The 15,439-nt window shown below is 38.7% G+C and overlaps 1 protein-coding gene across 2 annotated transcripts; it reads left to right on the forward strand.

Annotated features, from left to right (window-relative positions):
- Window positions 1–3,644: 3,644 nt before the first annotated feature.
- On the forward strand, window positions 3,645–15,120 carry RB195_025926 (uncharacterized protein; the record flags this gene model as incomplete). 2 transcript variants are annotated; one of them, XM_064214264.1, is made up of 19 exons in its annotated part: window positions 3,645–3,705; window positions 3,762–3,833; window positions 5,258–5,326; window positions 5,887–6,083; window positions 6,801–6,962; window positions 7,766–7,891; window positions 7,974–8,119; window positions 9,108–9,181; window positions 9,246–9,307; window positions 9,399–9,464; window positions 9,988–10,453; window positions 10,646–10,753; window positions 10,806–10,871; window positions 11,475–11,536; window positions 11,595–11,704; window positions 11,831–11,999; window positions 12,307–12,444; window positions 13,874–14,007; window positions 15,081–15,120. In XM_064214264.1, 19 exons carry the CDS (start codon window positions 3,645–3,647, stop codon window positions 15,118–15,120), a joined length of 2,328 nt encoding a protein of 775 aa, XP_064070145.1. The 2 variants fall into 2 exon arrangements, with proteins under 2 accessions (XP_064070145.1, XP_064070146.1); XM_064214265.1 differs by lacking the exon at window positions 10,646–10,753.
- Window positions 15,121–15,439: the final 319 nt, after the last annotated feature.

A 15,439-nucleotide genomic window follows, 5' to 3' on the forward strand; every position in this document is an offset into this window, starting at 1 on the left:
GATTTTGCTTGAAATTACCTTCTGTTATGTTCTTACAAGATATCACGTGCCAAAATCTTATACAAATGTTTCTTGTGGCTATGACCGGAAGGCACGATTCTCCTAATATTACAATGTTCCTCCTTCTACCTACTCAATCTCATGTAATATCCTATGACATACATTGTGCTGAATCCTGATATGCGGGTTTCCTCGAAAAACCTAATGCACACCAAATATAATGGAAAAAAAAAACTTACACAAAGTAGAAAGTACTAGAAAATTTGGGAAAAAAAGGTTGATTATCACTATTTTGAATGTTGAAATATTATACTCTTAAACAGAATCCACTAAAATTTAATGTTTACTATATAGGATGTTCAGTTATTTTGGTAGGGTCGCTGTTCATTGTACTTTACGGATCTATAAGTGATCACTCTAAGGAAACTACGCTACGGAAATTGTCGACGATCTTTGTCTTTCAATTGTGCATCTTTTCTGGATGGATTAGGAGATCGTCGATTCATCGTCTTATCTTCCCGTTATTCATAGGCTTAATATGTGTAATCACATCACTTTTCCTCTATGAGGATATACTATTACACGAATGTTTACGCATTCTTTCTTGTCATGGTTTTTCCTCTTTCTGTTCTCTCCTTTTTCAACTTTGACATTTTTTCTGCATTTTTATAAGTTTCACGTTTGAGGTAAGGTTTTATAAAACTAATCATGATAAGAATCATTTCATGTTAGAAGTTCAGCATTCGGTTAATACTCATTTTTTCCTAGTTCAATTTCAGGAATGACGCTCCGTGTTATGTTGGTTTTTTTTGTTTTTTTTTTTGCCTACTGTCATCTATATTACAATGCATAGACATGAGAAAATGATCACGTTTTCATTGTAAGCACATTCTCCTAAATATCCTTTGCCACCCTCTGCAAGAACTCGTAAGCTCATCCGGAATTTAATCCCACATACCAGGGATTAGTTTTAACGAAGTGTTATTCGCAATATTAAACTCCGGAACATGTTGTCACATCTATAGTTTCTAATATTTTATCTTTCTCAAAATCTTATATTTTCTTCCAGTTAATCATTGTCTGATGCAGGTTTTCTTCGATTTTTGAATGATTATTTGGTTAGGATAAATCGCCTGAATATAAAGACTGGGACAAATTCCACTCAAAAGCACCTCAGCCCGGCTCTCGAAAGGCTTTCTCATGCGCTCACTTTTCATTTATTTTTATTCGGAAAAAAAATTATTAAGCTATTTTCTCATTAACTTATCGCATACGTAGGACTTATAGGTGAGAAAATGTGTACTTTGAAAGAGAGTAAAAGTAATATGTTTTCTACATCCATAATTCCACTTTCAAGTGAATAATTCATTCATCACATGCCATGAATCCTGACGCACTCATCAATCGTGTATCAATCCACGCGATTTTGTTCCTGCACATTTTTAACAATATTACTGGTATGACAATTGAACGAGTGTCGACTGCTATTTTATGCTATTTTAACTATATTTTTTCACAGTCCCTCTTTTTGAGTTTTTTTTTCCTTTTCATTTGCGTTATCACGATCCACCACCGGTTTCAATAGAGCTGTTGAAGAGATTTTCGTCGAAGAAAAAGGAATAGTCGCTAAAAGAAAGGGCTCAGAATTGATATATTTGTGGATTATAAACTTTTTCTGAACAAAAACAACTAGGGGATCCTATGTGTCGTCAAAAAAGACAACTTTACCCAAATACTACTTGCAATGTCTTTATTTTAGGATGGTAGCCATGGAGATTAGCGCGACTGATAGTCTTATGGACTGTCTTAAATATGAAAGGTAGTTTGGCTCGTCTAACCTTAAAGAAAAATTTATTTATTTTTCCACAGAGTATCCTTATGCTGTTCATAGTATGTCCTTAATTCGTCCTTACCCTCCAATGTAGTAGTGCACATAAACATAGACGACTCAACGTAGTGAACATAGGGGAGCAATAACACAGAAAACACAACGGTTCGAGGAAGGAAGAGAGAAGTTCTAGGAAATACTTGAGATTGAGTCTAAAAACATAACATCACTTGAATTGCTCCGAACATTTCTCTAACCACAGCACATTCACAAAGACCTCAAGTTCTCGTTGATTGTTCGTTGTTTTTTTTTTTTTGGTTTAGGTCTTTGTGTCATTTTTTTATTTTCATTCTATTCATTCTTTGACTGCCAATCGAAGACTAATTATTCTAAGTGCTTTTTGCTTTACTTCGATGGTGACATTCCTTCTATACTTTAGTAATTTTCATACTTGATAACAATTTGGTTTTTTTTTGTATGAAACGGTGGAACGTTGCAGGATTCAGTGGAGGAATATAACAAATAATTCACTTCCAGGCTACCAGCTCTGTATACACAAAGCGCACATTCAGTTATTACGTCACAACGGATATCCATTCGTAGTTCCCAATTCTTTCCATAATGTACGAGAATTTCGGTCACTTATCTTCTTCATTTCACCGATGAAACCTCATTGCTAATTGAACCTTAAATTCCCATCAATTATAATCTTTGAACTTCAACAGTTCACACAATCATTTCGTGTGTTCTTCGTCTTTACTTCTATTCATTGCAGTAGTTACTTTGCGGGCCGGAAACCCGTTTTCTGATCTCATAACCAAAGAACTAGTCTAACATGTTACAAAACTGGTGTAACGGTCGAATCTACGGATCTTTACCGTCCAGTCGACAACGTCTACGTCGCCGTTACTGTGATGAAAACGATTTTTCATTCAAATTTTTCATTCTCTCCCCCCGCCTTCTTTTCGACTCTCATACACAGACTTTCGTTAACTATGATGCGAAGTGCAGTGCTTGTCTTCAGCCTCCTCCGACGCGTCCACCCTCTCAGTTCTCTTTCCCCGTCTCTCGTCAAACACTCAGACTATTGCGATTTTTCTGCCCTATTGATTACCGCATGAAGTGTTGTGAGATTCAGGTTCGATTTCACCAATAGCAAAAAAAAATGTAATGAGTGAACTGCAGTCCAGTTACTGCTTGGCAGTTCATATCGACGCAGAGAATTCGTGTTAATCAGTGACGTGAGGGACAGTGCACAAATCGGCCTCTTTTTTGTCGCACACTTCGCACGTCACACGCTCAGTTCCGCACATGACGTTTTGATCTGCTTACCACTGATTATTCTCGCTAATACCGCCTACAACAATATTGTGATGCTCAAATCCATGCTCTCGTCCCACTGTGCCCGTCAGTTCTTTGCGATGACGTCACACGTGCTAGAAGCGTAGCGTCTGGCAGGAAAAAAAAAAACTGGTGACGTCTAGCCGACAAGCGCCTCCTCGCGCCGCTCGCCTATTGATCACGCCAGCGGCGACAGCTGTTTTCTGGCTTCAAGCGGACTGCTACTGATCTTTGGTGACCCATATATTTCCACTCGCATCCATCACGCACTAAACATCGGCTCCGATGGAAACACGTTAAAATTCCCTTTCTGCCTCGAATCCTGCCGTTTTTTCCCCGTTCATATTCGTCCGTTGCATTATTCGTGTTGTTTTTCTTATTCCTTCCTATTTCTTTTTCGTCCTTTCTTCTTTATTTGAAGATTTCAAAAACTTTTTTGTTTAGTTTATATTCTTTATTCCTGTAGAGGCTATATATGGATGATATTATATTCGAAGCAGTGCGACAATGCGATCCTGATCCGATCTCACACGATGGTGTGTGTTTTTTCTTTATTTCTTTGTTTTATTGTACTTATTTGCCTACAGTTTAGACTCCAGTATGGCTCATTTAAACAGTTTTGAGTTTAACTCCCACCAAAGTACACCTCATTATTCTGCTTCAGGTATGTGATCAGCCTCTGTTTGTTTTATTTAATGTTCTGTTTAGCTATTTTCTAATATAGAACACAATAGTCGTGCTTAGTATTTGTTTACAATCTATGTGAACGAGTGACGGTTTTAAGCCGCTATCTCTTATTTGCGGTCAAACGGGCCAATGATTGTAATTTTGAGCTCCAGAGTTCATCCTGACTCGTCCGCCCCCCGTCCACCATGTGATCATTTGCGATCAATTTTTGTGTCGTTTTGGTCATTTCTAAAGCTCGACAATTTCACCACAAGATCTAACAGAGAAATATCCACGTTTTTGTTCCCATACAAAGGCCGCGATCCATACTCTCACGAACAAAAACTATTCTTACTTTTATTTCGTGTTTTTTCAACACTGAATCATTAAGCTCTCTAGTGTGTATGTAAAAACAATACTGTATAAGCTCATGATTGTGGGTCTTATTCTTGAAGAGTTTCGGGCTGCCTCTAATTTAGAACAATTTTGTGGATGTAGTCGAATTGAAAAGTTGAGATTCATCTGAATTCCTCTCCAAGTACATTTTCAAGCTACTTCTTGCGATGATATTGGTTGATTAAAACACCTTCTTCTATACTCCATGTTTGGATTTTAATCGTTTGACTCAGGTGGAGTTCATGAAGTATAACATCGTTTTCTGTCAGGATTTGAACTTTTGCAGAAACTATACAAAGCACTAATTATTCTTTGATAAATGTAAAATTTTCGAGAACAGTGTTGCGCCGTCATCCACTTGCATTAAATTGGTGAATGAAAATTAGACTATTTCTGTTTATGATCCAGATTTCATTTCCCTTTTTAACACATCAATTCGGTAATAATTGCCTTTTTATAAGGTTACTGTTCTTTTCTATGTAGTTGTTATCCCGTACTTTCGTTCCCAATTTCCATCCACTAGGACGTTTTACCTACCTCATCCGAAGTGTTCAGTCATATAATCATTTCCAATGTAGGAATGTGTTAGATTTTAGAAAAAGTGATAGATTTTTTCCCCAAGAGGTTAGCCTGTTGTTGGATATACGAACGAATTCGTGACCATGGATAGAAATATTAGATATGGACGAGTTCTGACATATCCGTAATTAGCTTTCTACTTTTTAGAGGTCATAGTTCTCAAGTGTATTATTCCGATGGTTAATTTTTGTACTTTTGTTGTGTTGTAAAGGTACTTTCTAGAATATGCAACAAGAGATTATGATTAATTACATTTAGTGAATGTATGCCTGTGCAGGTGATGCTTGCTTTTTTATGAAATATCGGAATTCGTTAGATTGACACAGGCATTATCTCTAAGGACATGGAAATATGGGGAGCCTTGAGGAGTTTGCACCTCCCGTCTTTTCGTCACTTATTAATTTTGTCCTTCAAACTCACAGTGTTGCTTTATAACATACTTTTTAGAATTGCGTAGTGCATCTGCTGCGCCATCTCAACCCCCACTTACACCATCACCGGCCAGTTTTGATACAGGTATTTTTATAGTATTTAATGTACTACCTCTTTCTTTCCCCTTCCTTCCATTCATTCTATATTTTCCCGGTTTTTTTTTCGGCTTTTTTATAACTATGAGGAATGTTGTTTCATGAATATGTTTGGTAACCGTTGTATCTGTCTACTTTACAACAAAAGTTTCTTTCTTCAGTGATGTTGTTCATCTGTAGGTTTCTACATATGCTGGTGTCACTGAAAAAGATCACACAGCAACCTTTTCTGATTCCATTCATCCTTCTATGTCCAGAAATGCATTAAAGATTACATCATATTCCTAACCTCAAAATCCTCATATCTTGAAGTCTCTGAAGTTTTACATGAGAAATTCTTTTGGATTTTGAATGCGAGGTTGAATTATAATTAATAGTCATTCTTCTTCGTATATTCGAAAGACATCCGATGTTTCCATTCCCTGATTCCAAATGGTTATTGCAAAAGTGAAACATGCAGAGGAAGTTTTCGTTGTCTCCTTTTCCTTCTTTCTTTGGTTGAACACCAACAATGAGGCCAATGTTTTCTTTTTTTACTCAATTTTTGAGGCGGAGAACGAGCTGTTGCTTCGCCCTTTTCGGACTCAACGTCATCTATTGCCAAAACGTCAGCAGAACAAACTAATCGTCGTGGTAGGAGCAACACGGAAAACAGATCCGGTTCGAACACTACACATTCACTTGCACGGCCTTCTGCGAGTGATGCATGCACAACCATCGTTGCCTATCTCATGCAATTTAACAAGGTATGCGTAATTATTGTGAGAATTAATTTTGTTTTTTTTTTTTCGTAATTCATAGCATTATGGACGTTGTTGCGATGAAATGCTGTGGTAACGGATTAATCTTTCCACTAATACGACTGTGGGAGGAATGAATTTATTTGTGGACAATTTTAGGAAAATTGCTAAATCAGGGATTGGTTAAACATTAGAACACACCTCATTGTTGAACTGTTAACGCTCTTTGTTCAAGAATATTGTACTCCTTATACCGATCTTCGTATATTTTGTCTGATTAATTTTGATTTTTTTCTTCCATCTTCAAAGAAATTATTCGTTACATGCTTAGGGAATACCTTTATTCCTGTCAGAATTTCCTATTCTACAATGAAACGCAAATCGTATCTATTGAATGAGTGTCGGTTGATAAGTGTCCATTGCACAGTGACTATTCGTGATATTTTTACGTAACATCGAGGGTACACGTGAACGTGTACTGGTGAAGCCTTGGATAATCGTATTCATCTTTTACATTTTATGTGCTGCATGGCATTGTGCTCCGAGCAATTTCCTCGCTCCCACTTGAAACGCCTCCATTTATTTTTTATTATTCGTATTGCCAAAAGTACTAGTGAGCAAAAAACTAACGACTAACTTTAAAAATTGGTTCATTTTAAAATCTTGACCAATTTCTTTTGTACAACGTCTACATTTGTGTACACAAACATTTCTTGTTTGTAGAGTGCTGATGAAGAGTTCTCACGTAAAGCAATTGAGTCCTTGACAAAGAAACTCAAGGATAAGAGGGATGAACTGGATGCGTTGATAGCATGTTGTGGAAGTGAAGGGAAGGAAGCGGACAAGTGTGTGACCATAGCTCGAACACTGGATGGTCGTTTGCAGGTATCCTGAATCTTTCTCCAGTTTATTTTTTTTCGGTTTGCGATTGACTGATAGGACTTGGCGTGAATTGAAACTGGTTTTAATGTTTTACCAGGTAATGAAATAGGATAACGATAAGGTAGCCATTAAAACATTCACAAGAATGGGGTATATAATATCTTCTGCAATGTCACTCTGCACCTTAGAAGAATTTACTTTATCAGCATGGTGCAAAATCTTTCTTTGAAAGCATCCTTAAATTTTCCATCTTATCTAATGAACTTCAAATGTGCGACTTCAGAACATTGTTGTTACTTTGGATTGATATTTTTCTCTTCCTTCTAAAACTTCATAATCGTCTATGATATTGGGTGAAATTTCACAGTATCCGTAATGACATTGCTGATCGATATGTAGTGCCGCCTGCCAGAGGGAAAAAATGAATTGATTTTCTGTTCGGAGGGAGAATTGAATGCAAAGGGTACCAAACGACTTGTTCAGTAGTTTCCACTACATTATAGAGTTTGCTGTGACAAAAACTTGAACTTTCCAATTACCGATCTTGACAACGATCTTGGGATATGAAGGGAGGAAGAGTGCTAGTATAAACATAAAAGTTAACCGCGCATGTTCTGTGGATTTGTTGTGAAACAAACACTGCTTTTTGTGTTCATTCAGCTTTTATAATAATTGTTCAGTCCAACTCCGGAACTAGATTCCTAATCCAAAACGGATGATACATAATCCAAAAATGCGCCTAAAATGATGTCACTTGCAGTTCTTTTTCTTTCTTTACATAGAATCAAACCTTCTACTCCATTCAGGTGGCAGGTCGAAAAGGTTTTCCTCACGTTGTGTACGCTCGTGTTTTTCGATGGCCAGATTTGCATAAGAACGAATTACGACATTTGAGTATCTGCGAATGTGCTTTCGACCTCAAATGTGACTCTGTAAGGTTTATTTTGGGATATTTGAAAAGTTCTCTTCTTTTTTTAAACCTTACCATTATTTTGCGTTTTGCTGTTTTTAAAGGTATGTGTAAATCCGTACCATTGTGAGCGCATCATGAATCCGACGTTAAACAACCTGAGTAATTTGGATCTAGCTTCACTGAAACTTGAACGTTCGCCGTCTGAAAGCACCGATACAGACGTTGATCGACTCACTGCACTTTACAGGTTATTGGAATTTGAATTTGTTTTCTACTAATTTCACTTTCTGTATATAATTACGCGAAGAAGCTACTACAGCTGTAAGTGTGATCCGCTAAACGAATGCGCAGTGCGCGATTCTTTTTTTTCCAATGGCTTCTTTGAAAACAACATATGGTTATTTTTGTTTATAAACTGAACCTCTTATATTGTATCAAGTTTTGAAACTTGTTTAATGGCTTCATTACTAAACTCTTTAACTTGTAACCATGATAATGGAAAGGGGTGAGGAGTTTTAATCTCAAATCAGCTTCAATCAAGCTTTATATTTAAGAAGAATATGACCCTGTGCACTTGTGCATCTGCTGCAGTACTGAAAAAAACAACAAAAAAACATGTTCTTATCGTGTAAAGCGAAGATCGTAAGTTCTATCAAGGAAGACGTGAAATATCCAAGAATACAGCACCACTGATTAAAAAAAAATAACTAGTAGTATAGTTTTGTATGGTAGGATTTTTTTAGTAGTTTTAATGAAGCCAAACTTAGTGTTCTAAGCTACTTCGGACTTTCGGTTATCCATACGTACATCTAAAGCAGCGAGAATCGCAGGAACTTCAACTTTCTTGGAAGAGCGCACAACAAAAAAGGATGAGGCACGTTGAAAATGAATGTGTTTTTTGAGAAATTGATGAGTGAAGTAGAAATGAGACTTTTTAATTGAGAATAGATGTTCGAAAGCGTTGATGAGAATAGGAATTTGAAGAAAGTCAAAGTATAAACTTCCAGTTTACAATTATTTTCGGAGCTTCCTCGAGCATGCATAGAAAACTGCCCGTGAATAATGAGTGAAAATAATTGTCGGTGCAATACAGTTCTGTTCTGCCGATTTTCGGCAGTGACCTGTGCAAACCTTGGGGGGGGGGGACAGATTCTATGTCGAAAGTCAACTGCTAGGATACATTATACATTATGCAGTAACTAATTTTTCTTAAACCCTACGATATTTTCTTTAAGAGATTTTCGACCCGAAGGCGCCTGGAACTCAATTGCCCCGTTTGGTCAACCACATCAAAAGATTTCACCTCAAGGTGAAATATACTATTGAATTGGTGCTTCTACTTTTTTTTTAACAATGATTACAACTTGATTCAGCACCAAACACCTTCGGTACCGCTTATCCTCATCCACATGCTCCTCCATGGGCGCAAAAATCGGTATGTTATTTCTACAGTTCCACTTCTGCAGTGATGCATAATAACTTTTTCAACTTCGTTTTCCATACGGCATCTTCCTAACTGCTTACAGATGACCGCTCCGTCCGTCGATTTGTCAAATAATCACGCGTTTGCATTGCCGGATAAAGCAGTTCTGGTGAGTTATCTGGGTTATATACCTCAGTTCAATTGTTTAAAATATCCATAGAAGTTGCATAGATCAAGAACTTTTTACTCAGTTCTTGATAGATTGACAGACATTTATCATGATTACAACGTGCACTTGTATTCTAAGGTTTTTTTTGCCGGGTTTGCTACATGGATTACTACTTGCGGAAAGCATTTCTGCAGGCTGCTTTTACCGCTTTTACTCAGAATTTCATCAAGCAGAAGTCGCTTTCAAATTTACGATCACGTTTTTGAGAAAATCCATTATTCGACTATACGTAGGAAAGACCTTCACTCTGAGGATAGTGCCCGGTTATCAGTGACCTAAAGTTTCTGCTATGTAGTGCATGTGTTCAATTTTCGCCTTATTTCCTTATTGTAGCTCGTTGTACTTTTGGATTAATTGTCACTAATTTCTGTGAATATATGACAGAATTTACCCTACTAATAACAACTTTCCATGGTATTAACTCGTTCCGACGTTTCCTTCATATCACTTTTACAGTTTTCAGCCATCTCAAATGCTTCCACCGCATGCTCTCCTTCAACAGCACCAGAAACAGGCCCAGCCGGACTTCTCTCACCTTCGACTCTTCGATGGATCCTTTCAAACGAATCGTCCTACTCCTTCAGATTCAACACAAGTTGCAAACGCTCAGCAAGCCTTCTACCATCAGCATAAACCGCCTCAGAATCATCCCATGCAGCTACATCCGTCGACAAGTCTTCAGAGTTCTCAGTCGAGCCATCTTCAACAAATTTCGCCGCTACAAACGGCATTTTCCGACACAACGCTAGGACGACCTCACCCTCAACTTCACTTGCCTTTACAACCGTCACGATCTCCTAAAAACACAGTTCAAGTGCAACGAACTGCTCAGTTACAAGACGGCCAAATGGCTACTAACCTCAAAATTTCTGATGAGAAGGAAAAGCTGTTGTCACGACCCATACCTGGACAACCCTATGGCAATCTTTGTGAGTCTTTTTTCCTTTTGCCTCCGAAATAATATGGTTATTAGTAGGTTATCCTTTTGCGGGCACTAACCACTCTCTTGCGTCGCGGCTGCTACTTGAAGGCGGCGCGGCTCTCTCAAAATATGCACAGAAGCGTTAGAAGACAAAGGCTGAGGAGCATTCTAACTGGTTAGGATCTGCTATTTTCCTTAGGCTTAGTTCCAATCCTGGATCGCGACTGGCAACCTCAAGCCAAGTTACTCTGTAACAACGATGACTCGATCTCTTGCGAAAAATTGCCTCAGTGCGCGCTGTCGAGTGGTAAGCGCCCTCTAAATAGATAGTCGTGGTGTTTTTTATGCAAATATTTCAGTGAATGCCGAATTCGTCCTCGGAAACAAGCTGAAAGTGAACAGTTTCGAACCACCTTCATGTTCGGGTACGAGTGCTGTTTTGTAATTCTAGCAAACATCCGAGCAAAACGACTGTATCAGTAGGTGTAACTACAGCAGCTGAGGACAGTCGGATGATACGTACTTGCTGAATCTTTGTGTATAAGAGACACCAAAAACTGCTTAAAATATGAGGAGAAAAATATGAGTAGGCGAAGGAAGACGCGAACGAGACACGCTCCAAGAAACGTGGTCCAAGTCCTCATTATTTCTTCCCACCTCGCCTGCTCTCATTTCGCACTTCCGCACTTCTCTCCAAGGTTTTCGCGAGTTACCGCTTCACAGCTTATGCAGCGCGAATGCACTTGTTCACATTAGTACGGATCTTAGTATTTCCGAGTAGCGAAGCGCAACGCAGCCGCACTCAAAAATCCTAGCGCTGCGATCTACGGAACAAAAATCTTAGAGTGGTCTCCCTCTCACTAACCTAAGCCTACGAATCTAGTCTATTGACGATACGTTTCAAATCACCCTACCTTTTTATTTCCTTTATTCTTAACCTTTGCTCTGTTAAAATACTTGAGATTTTAAGTATTTCTTAGGTATTTCTAGTAGAACATTTCTTTACTGCTCCAAAAGATATGTTTTAGTTGACTCCAATTGGGGATGTTTCGTTTACTATGAAAGAGAAGTGCAAATTGGGCTGCTTCAGGTGAGACGGGTATTTGACGGGGAACGGTAAGGCAGTAGGTTTAAATAAAATATTCCAGGTGAAGCACAGCGATATGTACATTGACGGTGGTTTCGGTCAAGCATCCAACAGATACTGCCTTGGGCGCGAGAACAATCCACTTCGGGAACAAGACTGCCATCTTGTGAGGTACCTGTTTGAGTTATGCCGTACATCCCGATATAATGTGAATTCGATCCGTAATTTATTCGAATCCCACATCATTTCTAGTCGTTGCTATTTGAAATAGACGAAATTCACAACAATGTGTTGCAGGCAAACGATAGGTGACGGAATTCGTCTTTCATTCAAAGAAAACGGTGATGTTTGGGTTCAAGTATACACGGGACGTGCCATATTCGTCCATTCTCATTATCTGGATCGTGAATCTGGAAGAGGTACCGGCGATGTGGTACATAAAGTGTATCCTGGAGCAAAAATTAAGGTTTTGTCTTTTTTTTTGTAAAAAGCGAACTTTTCGTATGAAGTTCCCAGCTGTTGTTTCTAGGGATGTACAGAAGTTGTTCTAAATAAAATTAAATACAATTAAATGTCACTTCACCAGTCCCCTAAAGTTTTCATCTAAAACGCAATTGATAGTGTGATTGTCATAGATGTTGAACGTATAACTATTTAGGAAGCTCACCTTAAAGTTGTTAGCTAGGCGGAACTTTTAGTTAATCAGAGTGTTCTGATAATGATAAATTCTATTTAAGACCATCTAGTCTCGCAATGTTGGTCTGTAATTGCAGATATTCGACCTGAATAACGCTAAGGCCATTCTTCGTCAACATATGTTGGCATGTCAAACGGCAAAGGAGTACCTAGCTGGCCAAAGAACACCCATGGATGATCTGTTCCATATGTATAAGAAGGATAAGCTTGATGAGGTCAGTTTTCTTAGAGTCATAAAGTGTGTCACATGTCGTCACCGACTTCCCTGCTTTTGGACATATATGGACTGTACGATTTTTCTTTCGTTAATGCGAGAGAAATGTGTCACCGTATCTTTCTAGTCGTTCCGTTGTTTGTTATTCATGATATTTCGTTTTCCTCAGATTTATTAAGTGCATTTCTGTTTCTGGCATTTTTATTGAGGATATCATATAAGCAAAACGACCTGAAACTCGTTGCGTAAGCGTCCACGCTTGAAGCGGCGCGGCAAAGATAGAGGTTGTGATCGAGATGGGACCTTCGCCAACTCTATTCATCCCTACAGTCTGAGCCCATCGCAACCACCATCTCAACCGCGCTGCTTCGAGCGCAACTGTTTTTGTACCGAATTTCAGGTCGTTTCGACTTCATTACAACAACAAATAAGGTTTTATAACTTCCCATGAAGACCATAACTTCCGTGATGCTCAATTTTTGAAATGTACTACATCAATTACAACACATTCCTTCACTTTTCCACTTGTGAGGATTTTTTCGTTTCAATTTTATTTTTTCAACTTAACAATTTTCTTAAAGGCGGCGTATCACGAAATTAATACAGTACGAACACTCCAGGGAAACCGTAAGATTCGGGTTGTAGATTGTGGAAACCAGAGAAGCTCCACCCAAATCACCCTATAGTCGTAAAAAACTGCGTGGAAGACGGCGTTTTTTCCTACGAAATCAGTTACAACCCGACACTGTGTATGCGCCGCGCTTACGAGCGAGCGGTCGAAGATCAGTGAGGTCTTCTCACCAGCCTCTTCAAATAAAACCAACAAATAGGCTGCCGACGGGACCCGAGCGTGCACAAGGGGACGTGTTCTAACGTTTCTGGGAGGAAAACACCATCTTCCACGCCGTTATTTTTTTGACGACTAGAGGAAGTTAAGCGGAACCACGCTGGTTCCCGTAATCTAAAACCCGAACTCTACCGTTTCCTTGGGGTTTCCGTACGACGTCAATTTCGTGATACGCTGCCCTTAATTTCAAAGGACTGTTGCTGTTGTAGTTGCAGCTTATTGTTTTTAACTGTTCATTCTACTATTCAGTAATCCTTTTGAGGATTTCTTTACAAAACATAAGAAATCGCAGGGTATCTACCAGTTTCGTTTAAAATCTCTCTGGATTAGGCCTTAAACGGGTCATGTGAAATTCATCGTCTTTATCCCAGAGCGTATATGTCGGTCTAAGATCATTGGTCGCAGAATACACAGCTTGTGTAAGTTTGAGTGGTGTACATATTGATCGGTAATTAAACGTTCTTACATTCACTGAAATATCAGTATCGTGTTTGTGACTCTTCATTTATGCATGCTATCTCCTACCGTGTTACCAGGTAATGACTCCGGGAATTTTAACGGTATTCAGATTTTTCATTTTCAGGAAGCTAAGAAAGGAGCTGACGATATGAAAAGATTCTGTGTTGCACGGATCTCGTTTGTGAAAGGTTGGGGTCCAGATTACAATAGAAAGAGTATAAGCGAGTGCCCCTGCTGGATTGAAGTCAAAATGAACAGGTATACATTTTACTTTGGGAATTATACTGAGTACTGTGCGTTTTCTGAAATCTACCCTTTTTTGTTAGTTGCACCTCTGAAGCGAGTAATCTGAAGCTTTCCTTTATTTTAAAGCCATCACCCCACGAATCTGGGGTGGTACGGGTTTTAAGTAGGTTATGCCTATACGGGGTCGTAGATTGTCGGAAAAAGGGTGATTCCGTTCATCTCTTCGTGATCGCCATAAAAAAAACGGCCCAGAAGATGAGGTTTTGAGCGTTCCGGACCGCTATCGTTATATACGAAGCGCTCCAGCCTTATGCACGCACCGCATCTTCCTGGCCGTTTTTTACGGCGATTAGGAAGAGATGAACGGAGTCACCCTTTTCCCCACAATCTACGACCCCGTATAGGCATAACCCTTCTGAAGCCCGTACCACCCCAGATTTGTGGAGATAATGCCTTTAAATTTCTGCAAAATCTGTTGCACGCTATGATTAGATCCTTCGCAACTCAACGTTTTAAATCTACGCCGTAGTTTGACGTACGGTCTTGGATGATATTGGTTTGTTCTGAAGGAAGATCGCATGCCTCCGTGGCAGCTATGATTATTGCAGTTTTTTCTCATGTTTTTTTGTGATGACAGCTTTGTTCAAGCCTAAGCTTACTTTTTATATTTTACAAAAAAAGCGACCGACGAAAAAATTCGCACCATAAATTTTCATTCTCGAATGATGCGGAAAGAACTATCAGAGTGCTCATTTAACTTTTTTTTTCGCTGCCTCACCGCTCTCTGGTTCCATAAACACGTGCTGAAGCTGAACTTAGAAGTCCCAGTTGTTGAAGGTATTCCTGTGTGCAGAGCCATAGTCTCAAACAACACCAGCTTTAAAAATTTCATGCCATATCCTGACTTCATGGCGTTTGTTGCAATCATTCCTCCAAGGATCCTTCCTCCTCTCATAGATCACATCTTGCATTCGATGTCGCTTCAAAGATACTAAGCTCGAATCCGCGATTCGAATTTGCACAACGCTAAATAAAGAAAGAATCATATGAAATTTTTGAATTTCGACAATAAACAAATATTTCAGAGCCTTTCAATATCTGGACGAATTGATGCACGAGATGTAGCGTGAGCCGTCATTCTCGAGTCGTTTTTTTTTTTTTTGACTTTTCTACAATTATCGCCATTTTAAGCAAGCTAATTTTTTTCTACTAGTATTATTTTTAGTCGTCTCATTGCATAGCATTGATATTGTCGAGTTGATATTTTTGTGATCTCTGTTAAATCCGCAACGAGGTTTCCTTATCATCGGTGATTTTATTTCATTTATCTCTGCACGTATGTTTTTGTTCGACACATACATCCTCTCTTAAGTAAGTATTTTTCTTTTTAACACACTGCACAGATTTATTGACTGATGCTATACCTCGTGTTCTATCCTTTGAT

This window comes from Necator americanus, chromosome X, assembly GCF_031761385.1.
Source record: "Necator americanus strain Aroian chromosome X, whole genome shotgun sequence".
Classification (NCBI taxonomy): Eukaryota; Metazoa; Nematoda; class Chromadorea; order Rhabditida; family Ancylostomatidae; genus Necator; species Necator americanus.